The following is a 14,575-nucleotide window of genomic DNA, read 5'->3' as shown; positions in this document are numbered from 1 at the left end:
ACGGTGCTTTTCCCAACAATGTCAAGTAGAACGTAACAAAACAGTACACTTCCGCTTGTAGGTTTCAAAATAAATTACCGTTGAAGAATACCTGGTACAGTTGTTGCAATTTTATGTAAAAAAAGCACAACATTGAGCATACATTTAAGTTCAGCTGTGTATTTACAGTTAATATAAATATAATAACGATTGATTCCGTGATTCAAATGTACAACAAATTATTTTAAAGAATTGTAGTTTTTTATTTTAAAGGGAACTTCCGGTATATTAATGGCTGATTCTTGATAGCTTTATGCTCGATTTCCTCGTTTCGCTTTTTTCCTAACGGTCGGTGCACTGCCCCTCGCGCCCACTTGAGGCGCTCTAACCGTTTTACTCGTCTGGGTTGCTCGCGAGCACACAGCGGTCGAAGACATGCACCATGGGAAATGTAGTTTTATGCGTTAAGTTTTAGCAACCGGCTAACACAACCAACTTCTCAGCGGCTTGTTCCCGACTGCCGTCGCCTCCAACTTCAGAATGCCAACGGGCGGTGTATAGATGGCGGAGAGCAATGACGGAGGAGTTTGACGAAGATGTGGTATTTGAGGTTTGTGTTACAGCCGCTGCTTTTTAATTTAATCCAAACTTGTAGATGCTTTGTCACACCTCCAGACGTTGGCTCTCCGATTCATTAACGGCAGCTAGCTCGTTCAGAGAGCTAGCAGCCGCTTGCCCCCTGTTGTCATGCGTTGGCGACCCCAAACAAATCCACATATCTGGCTGGCTGCTAACGGTGCTTTTGCCAAAGAGCTTTGTGGGTCACGAGAGGGAGCTGAGTGTTGTTGTTGTTAGTGTTTCATCGTTATTAGACTGGTAGTTAGAGACGGGGTGGGGAGGACCAGGTCCAATGCGTCGGTTCTGGTCTGGGTAGGTGGGGGGCACTACATGTGAAGGCACTTGACACACAGACACACACACTCACTCACTCTGCGTCTGGATGGTGACAATGCATGTGAGTAGCATTTCATTGTTTGACTGCCATCTAGGATTGTATGATGGGTTAAATACATTAAACTGAGATACTCCCACAGGCACCAAAAACCACAGCAGAGATGCTGAGTTCGGTTTTCCCAGCAGCTGGGAGGGGAAACATCTTTTTGGACAAATTCTAGCATGGGATGTTTTTTCTTTCTTTCTCCTCTCTGCTTATATCCTGGCTGATTTGAGTCTGACCTGTCTTTTTTTCAGGATTAGAAACAGCATCAACAGTGTTTACCCCTCTATGAGTTGACGGGATTATTACATGATGACTTGTGCTCGCATGAGTCTAGTTTCCATGGTGCACGAAGAGGCTAAAAAGACTATTATTGATTTATAGATTAACATGTGAAGGCACTTAGGCTTTTGAGTGTTTATTCTCAGAGCAGAGCAGTAGTTTGCATGGAGGAAAGAATGTAGAGTAGGAGGGAAAGTAGACTGGCCTGTCAAAGTCTGGGCACATTCACGCAAAACTAGTGCAAAACCAGCTCATCCTGCATCAGACTTTTATTTTTGATTAAACTTGTATTTATCAGGTAAGTCCCTATAACACACATTCTCATTTAAAATGTTGACCTGGCAAAAGGCACAGCCTCTTGAGGGAAGAGGGTATTACATAAAGACCTGCGGACTAGCACACAAACATAGGGCTGTTGTGGGCAACACAACAGCAGAACAAAAGTAGCGTACTACAAGAGATAAGACAAACATGCAACACAAGACTGCAGCAGCAAAAGAACAAAACATGCACGGGATAACAGGAAGCAGCAGACATACAAAGGAGGGTTTTGCAGATAAAGTGAGTCGACGACAAGTGTGTAAAGATGGCCAGTTAACAGAGGAATAAAGAGTGCTTTGAAAAGGGCATTTTCCGCAAATTTGATAGCAGAGTGATAGTCAATTGTGTGATGTCAAGTGATTGTAGTATAAAAACACCTGTCTGTGTCTGGGAGGTCCGGTCTCCGGTTCATCAGTATTCCTGCAACATGAAGACAAAAAGAACACTCCAAGCAACTCGGACAAAAGATCATTGAAAAGCATGTCAGGAGATTGCTACAAAAAGATTTCCAACTCACTGGTCATCCCACAGAGTTCAGTTAAATCCACCATTGTTTAAATCTGCCAAATTATATTGACCATGTTTTCATGTATACAAGCAACAAAAGAGTGAAACATCCAAGGGGGTGTGACTACTTTTTATCGGCATTGTAGTTCGAGAACCACACCTCGCCTACGATAGACCGGCCGACAGTGTCCAAGGCCTAAGCTAAATCGATTTTATATTTTTTGTATTAAAAAATACTGGCAGATTTGTCAGGATATGGAAACATGGTGGACCCCTCCGGCTGGACTTTGCTCTGCCAGATTAAAAACACTGGTACCGACACTGACTTGACCTGATGATATAACCAACTTATGTCACATTGGTGATGTGCGCATGTGTTATTATTATTTGCTGTTTTTTTTTTTTTTTGTTTAACATTCCCTCTTTCTTTCTCCCTTTCTTTTGTATTTCATCCTTAAAGTTCTGGAGTTCTGTTTTAAGTTGTCAAATCTAAATAAATGTATAAAAGAATAAATGCTGGCAGGTGGTTGGGGAGGACAGAGAGAGACGAGGGCATTAACAGAAGAGACGGCCGGTGCGGCAGCAAGAAAATGCTCCACTAGACTGATGACCTAATCACCACATTTTCTCCACATGTCCCTCCATCTGGCACTATATGTCTCTCGCTCCTCATCCATCATTCCTCAACTACTGCATTAATCTGTCTCTCGCTCTCTCTTTGCAGAACTCCCCTCTTTTCCAGTACCTGCATGATCTAGGCCACACAGACTTTGAGACATGTCCGACGGCATCGCAGGAGGACGAATATGGTGGAGAAGAGGGAGACCTCACCTCTCCCAATGAAGATCCAAGGAAAACTTCAGTGAGTTTTTATAGACTACAATTAATTAATCGAGAAAATAGCTTGCATCACTATTCAAACGGAGTGTGTGTGTCACTGTTTGATTTGCGCAGTCAGACAGAAAGCAATTAATTCAACTATTGACTCCAAACAGTCACCCACAGACCGTTATGTGAACGGGTTTATAATATTCTTTGCTTCAGTCAGACGACACATGGCAACAAGGGCTTCCTACACACAGATGCAGGTATTTTGCGTTGCATTTTCTTCGCTCTTCAATCACACACTGGGGGTTCCCCCTTGTTTGCTTAGAAGAAAGAGAGCCTACACTTTCTCTCCCTGTGACATTATTCCTGCCTCTGGAAGCGTCCTCTTACTAATTGTGTGTGTTCTGTTGATATTCACGTCTGCATGCTTATTTTAATAGATTTGTTTGCGCTTCAACTCTGCAATCAAAGGAACTTGTGAACTTTGATCAGCACTTGCATTAATCGAACCGTAGATGAGTGTAGTTTGAGTCTAGTAATGTGTCCAGGAAAGCTCGGGATCACATGACTCCCTCCCCGTTCTTGCAACGGGAAACACTTTTGTGTTTGTTTCGTTCAGGAACTTTCCGTGCGTGTCATGCTTCCTCTCTGGGTCCCTGCTGTTCTAGGGAGTTAAGGAGGATGAGGGATGAGACAGGAAACCTGTCGGGTCGTCCCTGTGTGACCAGTTTCCTGTAGCTCAGATAAAGTCTGAGCCGATGCAAAACGATGCAGTTTGTCTTTCTTCACAATGCCAGTAAACGGTCTCTGAATCTGTGTGTGCAGTATACGCTTTAAGGACTGCGACGAATTATTACTTTAATTGTTGATTCGTCAGGTATTTGTATTTTTTCGAGTCTGTAAAGTCTGCTTTATGCTAAGCTAGGCTACCACCTATTTGCTCTACAGTGAATGGAGAGATATGAGAGTGTTATCAATCTTCTTGTCTAGCGCTTAGCAAGAAAGCCCAAAAGCTATTTCTATTCCCTTCAAAGCAGTGCACGCTTTACACACACAGCCTGGCTGTCACACGCAGCTGTCTGTGCCGAGTGTGTCCATTCTCTCGCTTGGTAGCGATCGGTCCAGTGTGTCTGGAAGCTGGCGTGTCGTCCGTGCGACACCGGGAGCATACTGATGAGCAAAAAGCAGACGGTGGCAGGATGTTCTACAGCAGTGAGGGGGCGGGCATCTGTGAGTGAATCCGTACATGGTTTACATCATCTCCGTGGTGGTATCGGATGAGATTAGCAGAGAAGACGTAGCAGGGCTTGTGGCCTACTTTGAGGCTGATGACCAGTGTTGTGTGAAAGCCCAGTCCTGAAACTCAATCTCGAACCGGTAATCAATACTACTGCAGCCTTTAGACGAATGACGCTTGTGCTTTAGCCCCCAGAGAAGGGGTCAGCTCGCTGACGGGGCGGCCCAGACCGGATCATTAACCCCTGGAGCGCACACCCTGCACAGGATGTTATGATGCTGTTTTCTACAGGATTCTTCAGGATTACATTAACAGTAAAAAGAATGATACATTTATTAAAGCCCAAGCCTCAACTTGCAACACATCTTGAGAAGTGAGTCACATTTCTTTTAAACAAAGCCTTTCACGGCCTCCACGAAACACTCTAAGCTGTTTAGTGAATTAAATATCCGATTCACGATTAGGCTTTGCACAGTTTGGGGTTTTATTTAAGCTCTTAATCACTTGCAAGAAAAACTTTCAACATTTTGAGCATCCGGAGGTTTGTTATGCATCGAAATGTTTACACACTTTAAAATGTTGAGGCACCGCGTAACTCTGGTTGTGATCAGATGTCTCAAACTGTTTAGAGCGACTCCTAGAAAACGTGAGAGACATACAAACCTGTTTCTTTTTCTGGAGCTTGAAGAATTCTTCCTTTCCATCTGTCAACTGTACATTTGGAAAGGATGAAAGTTTTATTGATGCCAAAAATGTAAACATTCAGTCATAACGGCAACATGAAAATTCTACCAAGTGAAGTGGTTGTGTGGTTTTGGTGCCATAACAGAGCTATATAAGACCAGGGAGCGAGTGTTTTTACAAACACACATTGCACTTGTTGTTGTGGCCTGAAAGAGTTTGTCTCCTTGGATACTCCCTTTGACCGTCTGAGTGTGTGCGTGTTTTTTTTTTTTTGTGTGCACACTTGTTATTTAATGGTTGTGCGATTCCTGGGAAATAAATCCAAGCTAGAAGAAGCCCTGCATACAACTGGCACAGAGCTGTTACTTAATTGACTGAATTATAACCTTTCCCCTGTGTGATCTGCAGGGAGGACGCTTATGGAGACTGGCTGAAGCCTTGTGGAGATGGAGTCCGATTCACCGGGCGGCCGCGTCTCGTAAGATGGGCCAGCAGCTGGTAGGCAGGATGAGAAACAGAACTTTGTTTTATATTTAAAGGCATCAATTATTTTAACCCCCCCTCTCCCATGTGTTTCTCTTCTCTTCCAGGACTGTGTGTTCGGCCAGTACTCGGTGAAGTGCATTCTGGACCAGGACGTGCTGCTGCAGGAGGATGTGGAGCTGATCGAGCTGTTAGACCCGAGTCTGCTCACTCTCGGCTCGTCCGCCTCTGGCTCATCCAGCCGACCAGGCATCCTGCCCAGACCCAGCCTCATAGCCAGACCCTCCCTATGGTGCGTTGTTAGGAAACAAACACACACAGATGTATAGTCGATGGGCACAAATAATCGCTTTACCAAAGAATATAAAGCATTCCAATGCAAAGCCAGAACAAACGGAAGCCATCGCCTCTAAAACATTAGTAAAAGTAAAGGAAATAATAAAAAACTGTGTTGCAGGAAGAAAGTATTTGATTGTGAGGTGATCCTCTTAGTCCATCCCGTGTTTATCTATAAATTTACTGGATCTAAGCAGAAGATTTCATCAAAGACCTGCAGAAAAGCAAGTTTTGACAAAAAAACATTTGACAAAACTATTTTTTTGATTTTGCTCGTGTCCTTAAATGGATCCAAGCAGTCAAATAACCAGTTAATGGCTGCACCGATCAGAATTCCTCCCTGTCGTCCTCACTCAGGGACATGGCGTGGCTGGTCGGCTTGGCTGCAATGCTGCTGGGTTGCGGCCCCGCGTCCGGGGGCCTGGCGCTGCTGGGCTGGCTGGGAATGAGGGGGGTCCTGCTGTGGAGGCGGGGCCGCATGCAGAGAGCCGTCCACCGGCGGGCCACGCAGCTCCAGACGCTGGTCCACAACAGCAAGACTCTGACCGGGCTGTCTCGTAAAGCCCTGCGCCTGGTGCAGGAGACCGAGGTCATCTCCAGAGGGTTCACCCTGTAAGTGTGCTTGTTTGTTTCTTATCTCTACATGTCAACCCAATCACATCATGTTCATGTGCATTTCCTGTCACGTCTCCACCGGTTCAAGCCTGCTGTTAATTCACTCGTTAACTAACCTCGTCAGGTAGTGTGTCTGTCGGTGTTTTAGCGCTTGTTTTAGAACTCTACTTGTCCGTCTGTGAGCATCGCTTGATCATCATTCAATCACTTAGTAAGTTAAGGGAGTAGTTTCGCTTTCTTGCCGAGAGTTAGATGAGAAGGTCCATACCACTAAATGGATAAACGGCTATCCTTGCTCTGTCCAAAGACTTATTACACTTCAATTTTTGTATGAATTAAACAAAACAAAATATAACATGTTAATTACTGGGCTTCAGTTGGTGCTGGTAGGTGGATTTTATTATATTTTGACAGAGCTGGGTAGCTGTTTGTCCCTCATTCCAGTCTTTGTGCTAAGCTAAGCTAACCAGCTGTAGCTTCATATTTACCATACAGCCATGAGAGTTGGTCTTGTCGTGTAACTCCCTGGTAAGAAAGCGATTCAGCGTGTTTGTTTCCTAAAATGTTGAACTATTCCTTTTAAAAGCATGGCATGTTGTCTTGTTCGTCACAACAGCCTCCTGTGTTTCATTTTCTCAGCTTGTTGGTTTCCGTCTCGTGTGTCGTCTTTAGTGATGTGGTGTTCAGTGTTTTGTGTGCCTCCCCCTCCCCTCCCCCTGCCTCTTTGGGACGTCTCCACAGTTGTATCACATTTCACTTGTCAAGTTTGCTCGACAGGGTGAGTGCGGCCGGCTCCTTTAGCAGGGCGGGTGCGGGGGCGGTGCCACGCGGCCAGCAGCTGATCGGACTGAGGAAGGCCCTGTACCGGGCGCTCCGCACGGCCTTCAGAGCCTCGCGGAGAGCCACCTGTCACATGCTCAAGGAATATCCTTTACCGCGAGAGAACGACGTCAAATAAGTGTGTCTTCAGGTGATTGTTTTGTTTGCCTCTTTCGTAGTGTCACAGAGGGTAACTAGTCTGGATTGGTTGTAATTAGTGAAAAACACTCAAATTCATACCTTTTTTTTATTTCGACAAATACATGTCATGATGTGTGAGATGCTTGCAGATCAAAAAGGAGTGAAATATTTACAGTATGTCTGGAGTGTGGAGGGAAAATGTCACTGTTTTTTTGTCTTTTGAGGTTTCACATCTACTACTCAGCTGGAGGTGAATGTTAATTGCGTGGCGAGGTTGAAAGACCTTTTTTGATGACATTCAGTTGTTGATGCTTTATGGTCTTTTCTAGGTATTTACATGCACTTTGAAATCGGAAACAACTCCCTATAAGTTAAGATTCATGTGAGGTAATGTTTTTGTGAGACACGTATATTGTTTTAATGGAAGAGGGACGTGTCCTTAACCCCTCTCAACGTTCCCTCTGAACTCTGAGATCGATAATGTGACCAACTATGTGTCCGCGGTGCCTCTGAAGGAGCTGGGCCTCGGCCTGGGGATTGAGCACCTGGGTGACGAGCAGGCTCAGGAGCTGACGGACGACTACAGCCTGCCTGCCCTGAAGGTAAGGCCTCTTTCCGGGCTAAATGAGGTAACCAGCTGCTGGCGGTCGCCTCCCATCTTTTTCCTCGAACTATCGACAAGACGGGGAAGAAGCAAGCGCAGTTTTGTCATGTAACCCGTCAAGTGTATTCATGATTCACCGCAGTTTGGCTGAAGAAGTAAAGGGCCAGCAACGAGCAACACTTGACGGCTAAAAAAAAAAGCCAAAGAAAGGACTTGTACTGGTTTCCTGGTGAAAGGCTTCAATGCTTAACTGTTTGTGTTGTCCTCCTATAGATGCTGTTCCAGCTGTGGGTGGGGCAAAGCTCCGAATGTTTCCGACGACTCGCTCTTCTTCTCTCGCCGCGAAGAATAGAGGAGCCCGAAGAGGGCGGAGCCAACAGCGACGCCTCACCGCCTCCTCCGCCGCTGCACCGCTCCATCGGCGCGGTGACGGAGCCCCTCCACGTCGCTCTGGCCAGCTGCCTCTGCGAAGTGCAGCGCAGCTTCGACTTCCACCGACACTTCGAGACCCAGCTGAGGACGCCGGACTCTGACAGGACGGGGAGGGTCAGGGAGAAATGCCGGGAGCTCAACACCCTGCACTCCTCCATCCGAAGCCTGCAGCTGCACCTCAAAGCCCTGCTCAGCGAGTGAGACACACACACACACACACACACACACACACACACACACACACACACACAAAATACTGACTTCCCGAGACTTAAATGACCAGTCAGGGGAAACTGGGTGCAGCAAAGCAGTAGTATTACTTCGTAAAGACATACATACGGGTAAAGAAAGTGGAGTTGCAGGGACTCGAAAAAAGGGGAAATTAAGAATTGTGGATTACATCGTTACCATAGTGTGCAAAGAACGTAATAAAACGTGAAAAACAAAAAGATAGAATGTATGTAATGGGGGAAAAACTGGGAATATGGAAAAAATATATATCTTTTTTATAAAACATAAAGAAAAGAAAAAGAAACATACACTTTATTAATCCCCTTGGGGAAATTTTTCTCTGCATTTGACCCATCCCTGGTTAGGGAGCAATGGGCGGCCCTTTGAGGTAAATAAAAAAAAAAAAAGTAAATAAAAAAATATACCTCATTCACAAGGTATGCAGGTGACTGAATGTAAAAAATGTAAAAATGAATGTAAAAAAAAATAATACAAGGGACATTTGTGCTTTTAATGAAATGTCATTCCTCGCTGATTTCCTTTTGTTTATTTCACAGCATTCACAAAGACAAAGTAACTATTAGGACGGTTTCCCTGCATTCCATGTGTCCTGAATATGAAAGTGTCATTTACTTTATTCCCTGGCATCAAAGTTTATTGTGACGAGCACACATCAAAGCCATAACAAGAAGGAGTCGTAGAGAATTATAGACCAGCAGGTCGTCACATTTTTATTTTGAACTTTCATTTTACCCCCTTTTCTGTCAGATTTCATGTTTATGAAACTGATTCTTTCAAATTTAACTCATGTCTGACCGCTTGAGTTTCTTTTGCAACAGAAGATAATCTGACGCCTCACTGACTCGTCAACATCCGTCCTCCTCTTCTGTCTTTGACATCGTCAGGATGATCATCCTGGAGGACGACCTGGAGAAACTGATGGTGTCCAAGGAGCCGACGGAGCTGACGCTCGAGGGCTACCAGGACCTCAGCGACCGGCTGCACCAGCTGCAGCCTCACATGCAGGCCAGCTCGGGCTGCTGGGAGGACACCGTCAGCCAGGTGGAGCGCATGCTGAGACGGGTCAACACCTGTCCAGGTGAGCTGAACGCAAACATTTGTTAAGCTACGAGGCATCAGCCAACAGGAACAGCCCCTTTAGTACTATATTAGTCTCCATATTTACACAGGGCCTATTTTTAGCACAGACTTCCTCCTTCCTTTACCATGACTCAAGACTATTGAGGAGCTCCCTCACAATGTGGGACAAGACACAGACCAACCAGAGCAGGGCAATAACGTCAGTCCCCGCCGCCTCTGCAGGTAATGCAGCGGGTCCGGAGCAGTGTGGTCCACCTGTGCCCGAGATTCCTGCTCCTCCTCCGTCCTTCCCGTTGATCCTGGACAGAGACCCTGTGCCTGAAGAGCTGGTGAGAACATCTTGCACTGTGCTTTCACACCGAGACTCTCCCACCACAGTCGTCCTGCTGTCAACCTTCCCTGCTTTTGTGTGTTTTTGATCAGGAGTGGGAGGCCTACGTGTCCGACTCCGACTCCGACGGGGAGGACAGAGAGTCCTGGTCCGACATCTTGTCACCGGAGGAGCGGGAGCGGCAGCGGCGGGAGAGGGAGGAGTCGCGTCGCGTCCTGTCGGAGCTCAAAGCTGTGCTGGGCTTCCGTGCGTCAGAGGGGGAGAGGATGAAGAGGAAGCAGATGCTCTTCAACGACCAAGGTCTGCACTGACCCATGTCACTGCTCGCTCTCTCTCTCTCTCTCTCTCTCTCTCTCTCTCTCTCTCTTTCTCTCTCTCTCTCTCTCCTGTGATCATTTAAAGATGAGGACATCAGAGTTTGACTGGCGACTTTGCTGACATTGTAATTTCCCTTTAACAATTGCCAAAACTAACCATCACTAAAATTATCGAAAGTGTTTCAGCAATAAGCCCAGTCAAAAGTTTGATGTCCCCTTTAGGTATTTTACACTATGTTCCAACATATTATGGACAACAAATGTATTGTCTATGCGATTTATATTATACTTTAGTATAATTTGTAGATGAATCACTAATAAAAATAACTATTAGTTGAAGCCCTAATCCACTCAAACAAGACAAACCATATACATTTAAAGTTGGTCATTTGTGATTTGGAGCTATACAAAATGAATTTAATTTAAAGGCTTCCCAAAGACAACGGGTGTTCGATCACTAAATCAAATTGAAGAGTTGTTAAACAATACTTGCTGATGACTGACTTTTTCAGATTTGTAATACAAGGTTTTAATTAACATATTTCTTCGTTCTTGCAGCTGCTGCGACTCCCTCCGCTCCCGGTGAGAGTCCAGATACTGTCACGGAGCTGTTGGACGCTCCGACCTCTCTGGGATCGGCAGAAAGTGGCGACGAGGAGGAAAACCATTTTTCGGAGTGCTCTGCAGGAACTGAAGGGGAGGAAGGGGAAGGAAGAGACGGCGGTTTGGGGCCTGACCCCTCGGCGGAGTCGGTGAGGGAGTTCAGCTGCGGTTTGGAGGACGAGGACGAGGATTTGGGAGGAACTTCGGTGTGTGCGAGAGGAGGAGGAGGAGCGTCCGAGCTGCACCAATACGACGGCGGCCCGGAGGAGGGGGAGGGCCAGAACGGCCTGGACCTCTGCCTGAAGCCCAAAGCCCCGGCTGTGTCCGTCATGGACCGGCTGGCGGAGATCCACGGCTCGGAGGCGCTTAGCTTCAGCTCCGCCCTCGCCGCTCAGGTGGCGGCGCGCTCGCACTCGCTCGTCACCATGGAGGAGCAGACGTTCGGAGACGATGAGGAGGAGGAGGAGGAGGATGATGATGGTGAGAAGAGCGACAGACGAACCCCGGAGAAGGACTGAAGTTAAACCTCGCTGCTTTAACCGACCGCTGAGCAGAGACTGTATTTATGTCTGATGTCCGAGTCTTTTATCGACGCGTCCGTGTTAACCGTTTCAAATTAACGCCACTCCGTATTACCCATCCGTCCATTTTACTGTACATTACTACCCACAATTCTTTCTGCTCGTTCGCTGTTAAAACTCAGGTACCAGAACCACTAAAACAAAATATGACCTTTCATTGTTAAGGTCAGAAGACCAGAACAGGTCACTCGCAGAGATCCACACAGTGCGTGTTGTTCTCCTCATTCAGCAGCAGGTGTGGAAACAAGCAATTGGCTCCATACATTAAAATAAAAAGTGTAGTTGGATTCTTTGAGAATACAATGGTTTTAATTGCAGTTTTCAAAACAGTTACTGAGAAAATCTGAGTTGCTGTCGGGAAGTTTTGGGCTGGAGGACTTGAGAAGTCGGGATAGAAGATAAAGTTACTTCACTGTTTAGAGGGAACGCAAAGATAAATGTGAATTTTCGAGATGACAACCAAATTTAAGTTTTGGGACTTCATGAAACAAACAGATGAGCGGAAAGAGGCTTAAACACAACGTAAAAACTACAAGTAAAAGTTCTTCATTCAACTCGACCTAACGTGTAGTTGAAGTATTGAAAGTAAAATTACTTTAAAATATGATTTAGTATTTGTAAAATAAGTAAACTAAACAAAATAATTCAGGATTTCAGGAGCTCAAATGTGTACTTTAGTACAGTACTTCAGATATATGCACGAAGTAGAATGCGATGTTCTATCGGCTCTTTCTTTCTGCGACTCCATCCCTCTACTTCCTGTCTGAATGGACACAATCAGCCCACCAGACGCGATCCTACTTGGAATGCAACACTATTGTATCTAAGAACGATTCCTGTCGACTGAAACCGGTCCCTTTTCTTTTCTTCCCCCGACGTCTTTGTTTTCCGGGGCGCACTCTGAGGAAAGAGACACTTTATGGACGGATCTGTGTGCTGCTGTGAGGTTTAAAAACAAATCAAATACCTGTGTGGGTAAAGTAATACCAAAAAAAAAAAAAGTGGGGTGATTTTTATTTCTATTTTATCTCGTGTGAGGGCAATCTTTGTTTCATATGATGTTGCCATAAGAGTGACAGCCCTGGTGTATTCCCTCCTCTGACCCACTCCTGCATTTTCCAACGTGAAATAAAATACCGTTCTGGAAGAGTTGGACGTATCGCATGTATTGAAGTCTTTTCTGCCGCTCGTGTTTCAGAGGCTCTCGCGCTCGGGGTAGAGAAACCGGTTTGGTGAGTTACTTGAGACGTTTTGTGGGATTTTGCATTTATCTCACCCACAACAGCTGGTGCTCCCCTTTAAAGCCTTTAAAGACTTTCTCTGCCTTTTTTGAGGAAAGTTTAGTTCAGGAACCATCAACAATTTGGCTTTTATTTGCTTGAATATCTACCTTTTTAAAATGATTAATGACGATCAAATTAGATGTAGATTCATTTTGTTAATTCACTAATGAATTAATCACAAATTGTCACTACTTTAACTGTTGGTGTGATCTGACTTTTCTCTTAAAAGAATGACATCTGGCGACCTCGTCGACCTCCAGGTTGTAGTTTCAGGTGTGTGGTGTGTTTCCAGAAGTAAATAAAGGCTTCATTAGTATTCTGATGATTGTTTGATAGTGAAGACTTATTCTCAACCTTCAGTCTTCATCAGTGAAGATCAGCTGATGGGAAGCTGTTTATCCACTGAATGAACCTGTAAACTCTGTTTTCTTCATCAGCTGCTTCAGCTTCATGTGTTGGAGAACATCGCCACCATGTGGACAGACGGAGCAACAGCAGCTTCACTTACATCTAGAAAAGGCCATGAGACTGCCTTCTTTCTGTTTTGGTAAACTGAATCAAAGGTTTTAAACATATAAATACCGGTTTTAAACAAATTCAAGAGTCGTGTGTTGATCCAGACCATGTTGATTAAGTCTGCATATAGAGGTTTCTGATCTAGAGCTGGTCTTATGTGGTGTAGATGGGGGGAAACTGTGAAATCTCCCTTTGTCTATTTTATCAAACAAGTAAATAAAAGTTTCATGCATCTAAAACTGGGTTTAAAATTCATTGTTCATCATTTATTTGATTGGAAGCTGCAGCTGATCTGACTGATCACTGGAGTTTAATACCAGAGGAAAGACTGATCACAGATTGAATATATAATATATATTAATATAATATAATTCATAGAAATCGGTCCTGCAGGTATAATAAGCAAAGCACAGAACACAGTAATAATACCACAAACTATATAAATACTCAATGCAGTTTGAACAGGCTACAGAGAAAACATCTCTAATGTGGCAGTGATGATAACTGTCTTTATTAGTATTAATACAGTGATAACTATCTTTATTAGTACAGTGATGATAACTGTATTAATCTTAGTAAAGTGATGATAACTGTCTTTATTAGTATTAGTACAGTGATGATAACGGTCTTTATTAGTAATACAGTGATGACTATCTTTATTAGTATTAATACAGTGATGATAACTATCTTTATTAGTATTAATACAGTGATGATAACTGTATTAATCTTAGTAAAGTGATAACTGTCTTTATTAGGTATTAGTACAGTGATGATAACGGTCTTTATTAGCAATACAGTGATGATTACTATCTTTATTAGTATTAATACAGTGATAACTATCTTTATTAGCACAGTGATGATAACTGTATTAGTATTAATACAGTGATAACTATCTTTATTAGTATTAATACAGTGATGATAACTGTATTAATCTTAGCAAAGTGATGATAACTGTCTTTATTAGTATTAGTACAGTGATGATAACGGTCTTTATTAGTAATACAGTGATGATAACTGTCTTTATTAATCTTAGTAAAACGATGATAACTGTATTAGTATTAGTACAGTGATGATAACTGTCTTTATTAGTATTAATAATTCAGTGATGATAACTATCTTTATTAGTATTTATACAGTGATTATAACTGTATATTTACTAGTATTTATACAGCGATGATAACATCGGTAATGAGAAAAACCCCAGGATAGTACAGGTGGCGGGGGTGGGCGGGACTTATCGTTAAGCCCCGCCCCCTCAACGGGCTGCACCCACACGCCAATCAAGTGGTTCTCCTCGTCGCTCTGCCCGCCTCCTCTCCTTATGGAAGCTGAGCAGTGGTGTGATCA

General features: G+C 44.2%; 1 protein-coding gene across 1 annotated transcript; it reads left to right on the top strand.

Moving 5' to 3' along the window:
• Positions 1-553: 553 nt before the first annotated feature.
• vezt (vezatin, adherens junctions transmembrane protein) lies at positions 554-13,450 on the top strand (the record flags this gene model as incomplete). Its single annotated transcript, XM_079236481.1, has 12 exons — positions 554-589; positions 2,811-2,948; positions 5,244-5,333; positions 5,426-5,610; positions 6,012-6,266; positions 7,035-7,193; positions 7,684-7,831; positions 8,107-8,462; positions 9,402-9,595; positions 9,820-9,926; positions 10,021-10,228; positions 10,804-13,450. The coding sequence occupies 12 exons, from the start codon at positions 554-556 to the stop codon at positions 11,364-11,366; spliced, it is 2,439 nt and encodes an 812-aa protein (XP_079092607.1). The 3' UTR covers positions 11,367-13,450.
• Between the last annotated feature and the right edge of the window lie 1,125 nt (positions 13,451-14,575).

This window comes from Taurulus bubalis (assembly GCF_910589615.1).
Source record: "Taurulus bubalis genome assembly, chromosome: 20".
NCBI classification, from domain to species: Eukaryota; Metazoa; Chordata; class Actinopteri; order Perciformes; family Cottidae; genus Taurulus; species Taurulus bubalis.
The sequence above is the reverse complement of the archived record's forward strand: the minus strand, read 5'-3'. Positions and strand labels throughout refer to the sequence as shown.